The sequence below is a fragment of the Manacus candei genome, unplaced genomic scaffold, assembly GCF_025592945.1.
Source record: "Manacus candei isolate 608988 ecotype Guabito, Panama unplaced genomic scaffold, ASM2559294v1 h1tg000002l, whole genome shotgun sequence".
NCBI classification, from domain to species: domain Eukaryota; kingdom Metazoa; phylum Chordata; class Aves; order Passeriformes; family Pipridae; genus Manacus; species Manacus candei.
Genome location: NW_026138050.1, coordinates 8,181,496 through 8,195,734, shown reverse-complemented (window position 1 = coordinate 8,195,734; position 14,239 = coordinate 8,181,496). Strand labels below are relative to the sequence as shown.

The 14,239-nt window shown below is 38.4% G+C and overlaps 1 protein-coding gene across 1 annotated transcript in view; it reads left to right on the top strand.

Annotated features, from left to right (window-relative positions):
* VPS35L (VPS35 endosomal protein sorting factor like) overlaps positions 1 to 14,239 on the top strand; it is a 49,629-nt gene that overhangs the window by 1,762 nt on the left and 33,628 nt on the right. Inside the window, 11 exon segments of the mRNA XM_051804116.1 lie at positions 1,596 to 1,695; positions 2,661 to 2,828; positions 3,160 to 3,282; positions 3,637 to 3,661; positions 4,717 to 4,793; positions 5,581 to 5,709; positions 9,116 to 9,200; positions 10,156 to 10,215; positions 12,388 to 12,484; positions 12,897 to 12,944; positions 13,947 to 14,040. Of these exon segments, the coding sequence (XP_051660076.1) occupies positions 1,596 to 1,695; positions 2,661 to 2,828; positions 3,160 to 3,282; positions 3,637 to 3,661; positions 4,717 to 4,793; positions 5,581 to 5,709; positions 9,116 to 9,200; positions 10,156 to 10,215; positions 12,388 to 12,484; positions 12,897 to 12,944; positions 13,947 to 14,040 (1,006 nt within the window).

Here is a 14,239-nt window from a genome sequence, read left to right as displayed (position 1 = left end):
AAAACTTAGTGCTACAGTGCCATGTGCAAATATTTAGAGAAATTGTTTGGGGTTTATGTGTAATATGCATATAGTGACAGCTACAGTCACTTGTGGGATGTGTTTCATTGTATTACCAAAGCCAATATATGTCTAGTGTTGTTAAGAGGCTCTTTCCTGTTTTATGTGCCTGGCTTATCTGTACTCCCTGTAAGCTGTTTGAAGCCCTTGCTTTAGGATAAGCCCTGTGTCTGGGTGGGTGTCCTGTCTCGACAAGGGGAGATGTGGGGCGAGGCTGGTTCTTGTGCTGAGCCTGGAGTGTGAGGGAGGCACTGGGGTTCGTAGGGTGGCTGGATGCTGGAAGAGCTTCAGTGACCTCAGGGTGAGGAGGAGGTCCAGCAGTCTCAGGGAAAAAGATCATTTACCAGGAAGAGAGAGAAAGCTTGGCAGGCTGGCAGGTGTTGAAAGCACAGGTATGGTGATGTTTGCATGTGAAAAAGGTTGAAACCCACTGTTAAAGCAGCACTTGAAGCAGGGGTGTTTTGCAGTATGCACGGGGGATGAAACTCCAGCTTTGCCAGAGTCTTATTTCCTCTGGGAAGTTGGCTGCACTGCACTGGCCAAGAAAGGAATGCTTAATCTCCTTTCCCTGGAGAGTAAGCAGAACGTAATGCCAGAGCAAGCTTGAACTTGTCCCTGTATTAGCTGCGTTACAAGCTGTCTTATCACTTGAATAGCCACATTGTAAATGTACTTTTTAAAGACTTTCTTGCAGGGTGAACGGCTCTTGTTCACTCCCACATGCGTATTAGCCATGTGCACTTGCCAGTGTGCTTGCACTCTAATTAGAGTGCTGTTGATTTTGGCCTGGGGGTGTGTCCTGGGAGTCGTCAGCAGTAAAAGAAATGCTACAATTAGGTAGCCAGAAAGAGTTTGAAAGATTTTTCACCCAGATGCTGATTAACCCATGAAGCAAATGAGCAGGAAGAGTCATTGAAACATGGGACAATAGCAAAAACAAGATGAACTGGAGATCAAGAAAACAAAAGGAATAAGCATGTGGATTTCACTGGGCTCTTTCTCTTGCTCTCTATCACATTAGATGTCAAAGTTTCTCCTTGGAGTAGCACAGTCATAAATTATCTAATTCTTAATTATTTTTTTAAATGAAACTGGGTTTTGGGGGGTAAGTAGTATTGTAGAAGAGCTGGCTGCTTGACACTGCTTGAAATGCTTCCTAATGAGTTAGGTCTCTGAGTAGGAATGGAATTATTTGAAAGTTTGGATTAGTTTTTGTGGGAAAGATGTGTATTACATGGGGGAAGTAGTTTGTTTTTTTAGGAGTCTGATTAAAGAATTCTTTGTGTAACCACTGATTTTACCCACTTGGCTGAGGTGGTAGTGTGTGCTGTAAACATTCTCAGGATCCTGAATGAAACAGGAAAGAACAATTAGCTACTATTTATATTTACTTATTTTTCAACATGCATTTCTTTTTGTAACTAAGCATCTATATGGATATAGAATATGTTTCTCTCTTAGTGTGTGATTATTTATATGCATATATAAATAAACTAGATATGCATATATCTTTGCCTTTACTCTTGCTTTTTAAGGCATGCAAGATCAAGAAACTATGCCTCAGAATCTGAAATGTGCAAGCTGGAATCTGTACCCTTGGATTTCGGTGATTACCATCCACTGAAACCCATAACAGTGAGTTTTTTTGTGCTTTTGGAAAATGAATGTGAATTAAAACTGATTGTGTTCCTCGTTTTACTTTTGTTCCTTTAAAATTAAAAGGCTTTGAAGTCAGTGGTGCTACTTGTGAAGTTGTTTCCTATATTAGTGGCCTGTTATTTTAAAGGCATCAAGGTTTATTCTGTTTGTCCTTTTCAGAAATTTGCTGGTGCTGTTATGTGTCAAAACCAATCTCCTTCTGACAAATATAGCACTCCAGCCTGTGGGCTTTCTTGGTTGCATTAAATGCTGAATAATGGATAAATTTAAAATCAAATTATTGCATTACAAATAACCTGCATAATTGCCTGATGTAAGATTTGGTTTTTGGGTTAACTTCCAGTCAGCTGTGTGCTTTAAAACATTTATCATTTCTTTAATGTATAAGAGGCTTTTAAAGATGTGGATGTGCAAAAAAAATCCAGCTTCAAAGAGACGATAGTCATCAGCTAATGAATGATAAATGGGCAGCAGCTTCTGCTCAGGAAGGTCAGGAGGGACATAAGACAGTGGCCTTAAGAATGGATTTGATGTGCCAGGCTTGAGTCTTGAGTCTTGAGTGTCCTACAGGAAAATTCAGGATGAAACTGCTGGAGGTAATCAAATAGCAAGAAAGAGGTTGGAGGAGAGGGATAAACCTAATAAAATAGAGGAGGGGTACTAGAAAGAAATTTAGAATGGTTGTTACAGTTCTGTATACCTAGAATTGGAAGGAAAAAAAAGGTAATGGAAATGCTACTGAAGAGTGAGTGCCTCCAGATTCAGGGGAAGAGGAGGTGCTGCAATTTAAATGTTGGTGCTTGCTCTAAAGAGTTTGTTTGATTTGTCCTCACTTTTGTTGCAACAGCACCGTTTATGTAGCACATATTTTTGTGGTTTATTAAAGAAAAGAGAGGAAAGAGAAAGCTCTTTTGTTTAGTAGCTTTGAACTTTTTTTTCAGGTTACTGAATCCAAGACCAAGAAAATGAACCGGAAAGGAAGTACTTCTTCTACCTCCTCTTCTTCTTCCAGTTCTATGATGGATCCATTGAGCAGTGTATTGGATGGCACCGACCCCTTGTCATTATTTGCAGCAGCTGCAGATCCTGTGACTACCACTGCTACCATGGTAACACTAGAGGCAGTTATTTCAACTAAATAAAATTAAAAAAAACCAAAACCAAACCAAATCGCAATGCCAACCATGGAAAAAATATGTTTGTCTCACCAGGTTAATGCAAACAGGAAATATACTGTATTAATAGAATATTCCTTTTTATTTACTTATTTTTATCCAGTTTATGTTGATGTATTTATTTAAATATGGGTTATCTTTTTTTAATATTGTAACTTGTGGAAGGATCAGCCAGCATTTGAAACATGCAGTTGACTTTTATCAGCCTTCTCTTCTTTTTCCAGATTTGTATTTAACATTTTAGTAACTTGTTCTCCCCTCATAGGATGGTACACGAAGGAAACGGGATAAAGATGACAGCTCAGCAGTAGGAAGTGACTTTGAACCATGGTCAAGCAAACGTGGTGAAATCCTTGCTAGATACACAACAACAGAGAAGCTGTCTATTGTAAGTGGCAGTTTGTCCAGTTTTATTTATTTCTACTAGACCTTTATTGGATTTTGGATGGTGCTACTTTGTAATTATTCCCTGAGTAAATACTGGTCCTCTGAATGTCAGTTTTAATGTTGTAGAAAGCTGTACCACGAGCCCTCACTTATAAAGATTGTTTTGGAGCTGAGTCCAAAAGTCTTTTGATATATAGGAGCCATCACTCTGTCTTTTTGTAACAATACAAGTAACTTCTGGTCTTATGTCTACTTCTAAATGATTAGAGGCTTAATTAGCAGTGTAATTACCCTGTGCATTCTTGAAATGCTAGCGAGTACTGCTAAATAGTCTGCTTTTTCTATTTCCCCACAGAATCTGTATATGGGATCTGAAAAAGGTAAGCACTTCCTTTTACCATAACAGAGTTTGCTTGAGGTAGGGTGCAGTGACAGGTTTGTGGTCAAGAACAGTTGAAATGGGTTTTCCTGCCTCCCCCATTCTGACATTTGTTTGGGTCTATGCTCTTTTGTGGATAAGACTACTGGATTTTTATGCTCTTTTGTGGATAAGACTACTGGATTTTTACTTAAAACAATTATTTAAAACAAGCCACCCAACCACCTTGTCTTTTATTCCTGTTTTGGCTAATGAATTTGTGATTATTTGACTGCCTTCCGCTGTAGTTTAAAACCTTCTTCCATTTAAAGTGAGCAATCATGTTTTGAGTATCGTGTTTATCAACTCTTCTGCTAGCTGGAAGGAAAGCAAACAAGTCCTTTGGGAACTTGTTCAGTTATTCTCTTTACATGAAAGTGAAATGATTTCAACTGTGTGCTGGGTGTTCAAAAAAGAACCAAATGTTAAATATTTTATCATGTTTTCTAGCGAAGCAAATCTGAGCTAAATAGTCCTAGCTGATTGCATAGTAGATCAGGATTTTTATGTATGAGTGAACATACAGCATTTCAGCTGCTGCAAGAGTATAAAATACTTTCTTGCAATGAGAATGGTCAAACACTGAAACTGGATGCTCAGGGAGAGTGTGACATCTTCATTCTTAGGTATCGTTAAATTGACTGGGTATAACCCTGTGCAACCTGTTATAGCTTCAGAATTGGACCTGCTTTGAGGAGGAGAGTTGGGCATAAACCTACATGGGGCTTTTTTAACCTAAATTATCCCGTGGTTCTATCTGGTGATTCTTTTCTTACCAGTAAAACTTGCAAGAAAATCCATTTATATTCGATTTTGCTTGTCAAAGTGTTCAAAGTGAATGCACTATAGGTGTGTTTAAATGTGTGTCTTCAGGAATTCTCATTAAGTGAATCAAATCACTTGTCTTCTGTCACAGAAGCTGACTAGTTGTCTTAGTCTGTCAAGTTCCTTCAGGTTTGTTTCTCTTTAGAAATCCCAGTGTTTAAATGTTAGACTTAAACGTGTAATTCTTTACAGGAAAAGCTACAACTACTGGTTCAGCAGTCTCTGAAAAAGTGAGGACAAGGTTAGAAGAACTGGATGATCTGGAAGAGGTGAGAAAGTTTTCTGATCAAATTACAGCACCATTATAACAGTGAAAGAAATTCGTGAAATAAAAATCTTTTTTTATTTCATTTTAAAAAGGTCCTGATTTCTGTGTGTATTTCTGCAGTATTTAGATAAATATATACTTTCTGTGAGAATTCTCTAGTAATTTCAATCCTTATTTTTGTAGGATTCAGGCAGAATCATATTTTTATATCACTAGAAATTGTGATTTGAAAATTTACCTGATCTATTGATGTTGATTTATCTTGTTACTGAGTACAGTCTGCAGCTGCTGTAAACTTTTGTTAAGCCTAATAGCCTTCACATCTGATAATTTTGGTTGCCCCTGTTGCAGAAACTGCACACTGTCTGCCTGAGCTTAATTAAAGGTACAATTAGGAGCTCAATAGAAATACGGAGTACTCAGCTTATTTCTCAAGCTGCAGTATTTTACTGTGCAAAGATGAGATGTTTCATAACTTACTTTCCTTACACCTAAATCTTCTAGAATTGTTTTGGATAATGTTGTTTTGAAACCTCTACCTCTTAACTAATTTCAGGTTGCCTATTGCCTGAGCCAGCACAGTTTTAATACTTGCATGTTACAAATAAAGGATTGGATTCTTTTAGTGAAAAATAAAGTACCCTTCATAATAAGGAAATAGGTAACCTTTTGTGAAACTCTAATTAGATTTGGATTTCATCTCTTCACCTGTGGTTTGACTCTATAATAACAGCAGTTGCCTTCCTTCCCTCCCACTCCCACTAAGTAGGCTTGTGTTTCCTTGGCAGGGGTCACAGAAAGAGCTGTTGAATTTGACTCAGCAGGATTACATGAACCGAATTGAAGAACTGAACCAGTCTTTAAAGGATGCTTGGTCCTCTGATCAGAAAGTAAAAGCTCTCAAAATAGTCATCCAGGTCAGTTTTACATTTTTGTTCTATACAGAACCAATGAGTTTGGTGATATTTGTCCAATTTCCTTCTCAGGAAAAGAAGAGTTTCTATTATTTTTCTATTTTTTTCTTTTTGTTCCTCACCAAAACACATTTCTTTCAGAGTTTTATGACTTCTGACAATAGTTGGATTTTCAGCTTTGTTGTTATGTATTGATTTTGATTAGGCTACATGGGATGGAATTCTCATTAAAGATTTGCCAAATGATAGGTGTGGAAATTTTACCTGCCTAAGGATAGTTGGTCTAAATAACATGTAGTGATATTATCTCTTTCTGGCCACCCCAAATAATTCCAGAATGGCTTTTTGAACATCAGCATTTTACCCATCCAGACTTACAAAGGCAACTGAGTAACATGATTTAGGACCTTAGCAAGCTACAGAAAACAACTCCAGAATTTTAAAGGTGTGTGTATGGGGTTTTTCTTTGTTTGTTTGCTTTTTAAAAACTTGTCCACAGTCTCTCTCTGGGTCATTTGGGGTGATGGGTTTTGAGGAGGGCAAGGGGAAACAGGACAATTAAATGTTCTTTTGTTTGGCTTGGCCTTTAAAAAGGGCCAGAGGCAGAGTGCAGCAGAGGACAGAGGAGATAATGACATCCTTAAAAGCTGTAGAACTGATGTAATGCTAACAGTCATCCAGTGGGGTTATATATAAAGTCATGATTTTTTTTTTTTGCCATTCTGAATAATCTTGTGAAAACTGTTTGCAGTAATTTCACCTTAAATTGTGGTAAAGACAGAGAAGGAAATGAAATGTTAATGAAGTGAGATCAAACAGTTATATGTGACCTAGGGTGACTAATGTTCTATTGTAATACTACAAAATCAGCACTATTATTGTTATTTTTAAAAAAATCCATATATAGGATTGTGAAGTGTGAATATTGTCTTTGGATGAGAAGAAAAGGGACAAGGATGTACTGTACTTACAGTGCTTGAATGTATGTATGTGTATGTATATATATATATATATGTACACACAGTGTGTGATGTGCAGTGATAATCTATACATTAATACTTTCAGAAGTTCTTTTACAAATGGTTCACAAACAATTTTAAGATAATATGGTTTCTAAAATGGTTTTGGACCAGTGCAGTTTATTATCTTTATCGATGATGTGGACCAGGGGATTGAGTTCACCCTCGGCACATTTGCAGATGACACTGAGCTGGGTGGGAGTGTTGACCTGCTTGAGAGTAGGAAGGCCCTACAGAGGGATCTGGACAGGCTGGACTGAGGGGCTGAGGCCAGTTCTACGAGGTTCAATAACACCAAGTGCTGGGTCCTGCAGTTGGGTCACAACAGCCCCCTGCAGTGCTACAGAATGGGGGAAGAGTGGCTGGAAATATGTCCAGTGCAAAAGGACCTGGGGGTGCTGGTCAACAGCAGCTGAACGTGAGCCAGGGTGTGCCCAGGTGGCCAAGAAGGCCTGTGGCATCCTGGCTTGGATGAACAGTAGTGTGGCCATAGGACCAGGGCAGTGATTGTCCCCCTGTACTTGTCACTAGTGAGGCCACACCTTGAATCTTGTGTTCAGTTTTGGGCCCCTCACTTCAAGGGAGACGTGGAGGTGGGGAAGGGTGTGGAGCACAGATCTGGTGAGGAGCAGCTGAGGGAGCTGGGGGTGCTGAGCCTGGAGAAAAGGAGGCTCAGGAACGACCTACCTGACAGGAAGCACTAGTCAGGGGAGGTCAGTCTTTTCTCCCAAGTAGCAAGAAACAGGACAAGAGGAAATGGCCTCAAGTTAAATCAAGGGAGGCTTAGATTGGATATTAGGAAAAATTTCTTCACCAAAAGGGTTCTTAAGCATTGGAACAGGGCAGTGGTGGCATCACCATCCTTGGAGGTATTTAAAAAACCTGTAAATGTGGCACTTGGGGACATTGTTTAGTGGTGGCCTTGGCAGTGCTGGATTGAGGGTTGGACTCAATGATCTTGAAGGTTTTTTCCAACCCTAAACAATTCTCCAATTCTATGATTCCTCAAGTGCCTTTTTACAAGATACTTTACTTGTCAAGATGGGGTAAGCTAAGCTACTTAGAGTAAGCTGAACTAAGTTGATTATATATGTGAGCTCTAAGAAAAGTGGAAATTAAGTGTTCATGGTATGTGTAGGTCCTAAACAGCTACTGAATTACCTTCCTTTGAAGGTGACTGACCTTGCAGCAGGGACGCTTCTGCTTTGGTTGTAGGATGTGAATGCTCTCACCTGTCTTTCTGGTGCACTCTTAAATTTCCCTGATGAATAAAACAAAAAGATTAAGTGTGCCCCTTGTTTAAGGATATTCAAATGTTATGATTTTCTTGTTTAAGCAAAGCAGTCTTGGAGGGTATTCGGATTGCTTTCTGTATTTTTGAAGTGTAATGAAAACTTGAACTTTATTTATTCCACTGAGATTGAAGAACTGTCTCCTGATGAAAGAGAGAAAAGAGACAGAGATCACAGAGAATATTGTCAGTGTTAGAGAACACAGAGGACTTGAGGCCACATTTGACTCAAGCAGGGAGGAGGTGGATTTCTCTCCCCAGTCAGTCATTTGCCTGTTTTCTTCAGGTAGAAGCTGGGTTTTTTTTGTGAGTAAACTTCTGCCAGAGTTTTGACTCCAGTTTAGTCTTGGAAAACAAAGAATAGCTTAGTTAAATATCTTAAAAATATCTTCATTTCTCCGTGTGTATTTTGAATTCATATCATGAATGGACATGTTCCTTCCTGGCCTTGACATCCAGTGACAGTAGAACTAAGTGGGTAATACGTTTTCAGATGAGACTGGATCAGCCACTGCTGTAATCCAAATGCTGGGATCAGGTTGGGTGCCAGTGGGTGATTGATTACAGATTCCTCCCTGGAGCTGACTGTGGATCAGCTGCTCTGTTTCCAGAATGTTTGAACTAATTATTTGAGCCACAAAAATGTGTTGAAAAGCTCATTAACTACACTTCTAAAATGGTTTCTTAATCTAGTCTATAATAAATTTTGTGTTTGATATGGATGTTGAGAAACTGAAAAATGCCCTTTAAAAAGTTGTTTTAGAGAAGAAGTGCCTTTTAATGCTGCTTCTGCAAGAGAATGTCTCATCTGAAGAAATGCACAGATCTGCATGGTCAGCTGAAATTCTGCAGTGTAGGTTATCTTATATAAAGGAAAAGCAGATCTGTGGCTAGCTCTGGAAATGAGGAGTAACCTGAAAAAATATAAAGAGCACCGTGGTGTGTTATGTTAGAGGTTCTTGTGCTTTTGGCTTGATAGTTCATGGTGGTTCTTTCCATCTGTGGATATTAATCTGTTCCACCCTTTTTGGAGTAAAAAACACAAACTTGCATTGGCCTCTAAAAATGTTTCTTTGTCTGTCTTTTTTTCTCTTTCTAGTGTTCTAAGCTTCTTTCAGACACAACAGTAATCCAGTTTTATCCAAGTAAATTTGTTTTAATTACAGATATCCTTGATACTTTTGGTAAGTATCTACTGTGCCAGACTTACTACACAATAGTTAATAAGATTAAATTAATGTTTTGTAATGTTAGAAAGCATCAAAGTTATCCAAAAAGGGCTCTCAGTTTTAACATGGAATATTTCCAACACAACACCAGTGGTATAAACATGGTGTGTAATTCTTAAAAAACTCTCAAGAGCAAAGTCTTTAAAATAAAAATATTTAATTTTGTAGTTCTGTGCTTTATGTATTAGTGAATATCTAGAAAAAAACCTTCTCTGCATTTTGAAATTTAAAACACTGTCATTATGAAAATATTTTGGGTTTTGACAGCCTCTTGACTCAATATTTCATATATTTATATTTGAAGAATAGGAGTCAGAAAATTTTCTTTAGCTGAATAGGGACTGTGGAGTGATCAGAAGGTAGTAACTGAATTTTTTAATATGTTTTTAACCCTTTAAGTCAGATTGTCATCCATTTCATGCGAATCTCTTGTTTTTCTGCCATGTTATGGAAAAGATTTACAATGGCATTCGAAGCTGAAGGGTATTTTGATGTTAGCAGGATATGCTGTGACAGAGATCCAATTGTTTTTTTTCAGGTCTTGCTTCCTCTTTGCTCTTTCCTACTTACTGAAAGTTGCTGAAGATAACATAATATCCAAAGTCAGCAAAGTCAGGACACCAGCTGGCCTTTCCTGGCCTGGGGGAAATCTGACCTGGGTGTTACCTCTGCACTTAAGGGAGCCAGGGAATTGTTTTTATGGTGTGAGAAGCACTAAAATTGCACTGAACATTTCACCCTCACTAGGGGGCACCATAATGTCAGTGTTCTGGGATGTTTTTCCAGATAATTTCACTGTATGTTAGAGAGGGAACCTTTGGACCAACATTTTGTGGTTTACAGTTTGTTAATTTGTTATGAGTTGTTTTTGGTTCTTATTCTTTTTCTTTTTCTTTTTTTTTTTAACCAGGGAAGCTGGTGTATGAACGGATTCTGTCAATGTGTGCTGATAACAGGGTCTCTCTGCCAGGTAACTTTGTGTTTGTTTCCACTGCACTCCTGGAAAAAAGTCGCATCAGAACTAACTTGAGGAAGGTTAAACAGGACTTGCTACTGTATCTCCTGTGGAAAAAGTTCTGATTTGAATCTGGTAGCTTTTAGTTTTTTACAGAGTACAATCCATTGCTTAGAGCCACCACTATTCACAGTGTCCATGCAAATTTACATTTTAACTGTGAAAAATATCCCTCAGATGTACTAAAATGTACTTATGGCTCTGATATTACAAAACATTAGCTGGGTCTTCCTGAAACTTGAAATCACAAAGAACGATGGATAAGTTCTTTAATACAGAATTTATTAGAGGGAGGGAGTATTAAACATGAATGCTAAAATTAGATGAAGGAAGACCTTTTTTTTCCTCTTAGCATATGTTTTTTTTCTGAAGGTACTACATTTTAGTAGCTTAAAGTTAATGGTACAAATTTAGCAAAGCTGAGGTCCTCAGTTTTTGGTAAGTAGATGATATTGTTGCTACATTGGAAACTTAATAGTTTTGCTTTAATTAAGGAATTTTGGAAAAAGCAGCAGGCTGCTTCTAGCCTAATCTTTCTAATTTGGGCCCTTTTTATTTTTTCAGTTGAAGTTCCAACACAGTGTAAAGATCTAATTTGATACTGACAGTACAAATGTATATGGAAGAACCTCTTTAGCAAGACTTTGAAACATTCCATGGAAATACAGGCATTTCTTTGCAATTTGGAGTGCATTAAGTGCACATCCTTGAAATATGAAACATTCTTACTCTGTAGTTGACAAAGCAACAGTACCATTAGTTTGCAGTTAAATCCATAGGATTTGAGCCAGAAGTTTGAAACCAACAAATATTGAAATTTGAAATAAATTTACAGAAAATATTTAAGATAAAATTTGGTTATTGCAGACCTGACAAACTGTTCTTATTAATGAAGGCAGACAGTTCCCACAGCACACCAGGATTTCTGGGCAGAGTTACCTCCATTCTGGAGAACTGAGCTCGTGCTGCAGCTAAACAGCTGCTGGAGGCATTGCTGGGGGGAACTTCCCAAGCAGCTATAAAAGTGGGAGGGATAGGGAAAATCTGTGCTGTGCTGGCTGTGCACAGCAGTGCAAATCTCTGCATATTTCAGGCCTAATCTCTAGGCTGTCCCTTGGGAACCAAGCAAAACAAATTTGGGTGAGAATTCCTGAGATGCTAGATGAGAAAGAACATCTTCCTGTACTCAGTCAGCATCTAATGTGTGACTTCTCTCATCTGGGAAGTTGGAAACTTCCTTGTGAAACAGGAGCTTCTCACCTTCTGGGGGAAGGGGTGGGAGAGCACTGGTATTTTAACCTGTTTCACAGGGAGTGGATGAGGAGACATTCACAGCAGAAGCTGTTTATGTAGCTTTAAAACTGAGAGAAGAGGGACCCATCCATCCCAACCATCTTGCCTCAAACCTGGGTTGATCCCAAGAAGCCAATTTTGCCTTCTGTTCCAAGCAATCTAGAGAAAGAGGAAGCAGTTAGTCTTGCCACTGCATGCCTGCCTGGCCAGAGTGCTGTCCCCCAACCCATCTGTTCCACCTCGGGGTGGCACCTTTTCCCTGCTGGCAGCTGCCACAAATAGTCCCAGAGCTCAAGGGGAGAGAACTGCACTGCAATGTTCCATGTGCTGTGTACAAGAACAAGTGTTGTGTCAGTGTTTAGCATTTCCTACTTCTTGTAGGCAATGTATCGTTTAAAAATTATATTAACCTTTTAAAACAAAGAATTTGAGTGCTTAAATCTCTTCTATGTGTATGCATTTGTTACAGATGTATAAATACATATATTTGTTACAGATGCCCTGTATTTTCCATTTTTAACAATTTCTACTTTTGAGAAAACAGAGAAAGGTGAGATTTCTCAGTAGCAGTTCTGAGATTGGCATTGAGTGCTTGACTTCAGCTTCTGAAATGTTACTTAATGCAAGGTGGAAACTCTGTTCCCCCTTCTTGCTGTGTACTCAGCTCTGACTGCTACTCAAGAGAACTGAGAAGCCAATGTATTGCCTAGTTTATTATGGTTGCCCCTAATTTCTTGTTGATGGGAGAGAGAATACAGTTTTAAATCTAGAAAGAAAAGCAAATTGTTTCCAGAAAGAATGTAACTATGTCTGGGTGGTTGTTTTTTTCCCCAGATAACTTTTCTCCAGAAAGTGTTAACGATACGGCTAAAGAAACTTGCTTAAACTGGTTTTTCAAGATTGCTTCAATCAGAGAACTCATTCCCAGATTGTATCCTTTGTCAAATGAGACTCTCAGAGTGTGTGAGTGTGGGTTTTTCATACACTTTCTCAAAAACGAGCATGTTTGTTTTAATAAAACCCACAGTATCTGATGTTTATATTGGCTTTGTTTTCTTTGTTTCAGGCTGTCTGTTTTGAATGTGCTTTTGAGTCACGTTTTGTAGTAAACTGAATGCTTAATTATTGGCTCTGAGCAGTGTGGCAGCAATAAAATAGAGATGATGTATGAAAAATTTTGAAACACAAGCTTGTAGATAAATTGTAAAAATCAGCAAAATGTGGGGAGATTAATTGCAGAATGCATTGAAACAGTTTGTTCAATATGTAGTTGGTATATGTTTGTTTCATGTTTTTCAATGGTGTGCACCTTAGTTTTGTTCCTTAACTTGGCTTCAACTTAGTTATGTGGAAGCAGCAATACTGAAGTGCAATAAGTTCCTGTCCAAAACGTAAGAATAATGTTAAGTATGGGAAGGAAGTGAACAGGCTTAGGAACTAATTCAAGGAGTTAAGCATAAGAATTCTGTGATTAATGGTGGGTAAGGTCTCAGTATATCTGAGAAGAAGCAGTACTGAGAGGTTTTGGAATTTTTAAAGAGAATACCATGGAAAACTTCAAATTGAACTGTGATAGGATTTGAAACACAATCATGCTTGCAGTTTTGGAATATATGTATAATGGTGATATCAGGATGTCACAAATCCCAATGCAAATTGAAAACCAGTACCTGCAGATGGTGGAAGGAAAGGAAGATTGCTGAGGTGAGGAGTGTGGCAAAAAGACAGGATAGAAAACTGAAAGGAAAATATTGATATGCCATGTTGGTAGAGGCAGAGTTGGAGCAATCATTTAGGAGCAATGAACCATTATCTGTTGAACACCCTGGTATAAGTTGAATGTGTTGCCAAACGGTGTCAGCTGCTGAACAGAGAATGTTCCTTCCCATGTAATTGTCCTTCTTCAGTTATATTTTGAAATGAGTGTTGTAAGCCAAATTGCTACTATAGTGACAACTTTATTATCCCTAGAAAGCAGTTCTTTTACTGGAATTGATGGGCCTCATCTCCAGGCACAAGTACAGCTCTGTCAAAAAGGACCTGTGGGAAAATGAGACATGCAAGGAGTACTGCCAGTTCTGCTTTAAGTGGCTGCTTTTCTCACATTGAGTTGCAGCCTTTCCATAGCTCTGCTGCTCCTCCAAACTAGAGGAGGAGTTTTTTAGTTGTATTTGTTTTACTCGTAGTAGCAAATACTGCAGTTTGAGTATAGGGTATGTGTTATTGTACACATAAAATTTTACTTGAGAAATGAAGTGTTTTCTTTGATAAGTGTTTCTATAACTCGTGCTCAATTGTGAGCCTATGAGGCAGCTACTGAAGTTATTGATAGGTGATATAATTCTGTAATTGGCTGTTAAAGCTCATTTTCTTTTCTGAAAAAATCTTAACAGGGGGATTTCGGAATGTCTCCCGCGGTTAACGGCTATGATTAGAGGAATTGGAGATCCACTGGTGGCAGTCTATGCAAGAGCATACCTTTGCAGGGTAGGCTGTCATTTGACTCTTCTGGTCTGTATCAAAGATTTACTGCAGCTAGAACTGCCACTGCTTCTTGTAACTGCTGCCTTTATCTGAAGTAGTCAGCAGCCTGTCCCTTCTAACAAACAAACAAAAAATAATTGCTCTTCTGCTTTAAGAATAGGGAATCTTTCTTTTAGTATTTATAATAAGGATAATTTTATGT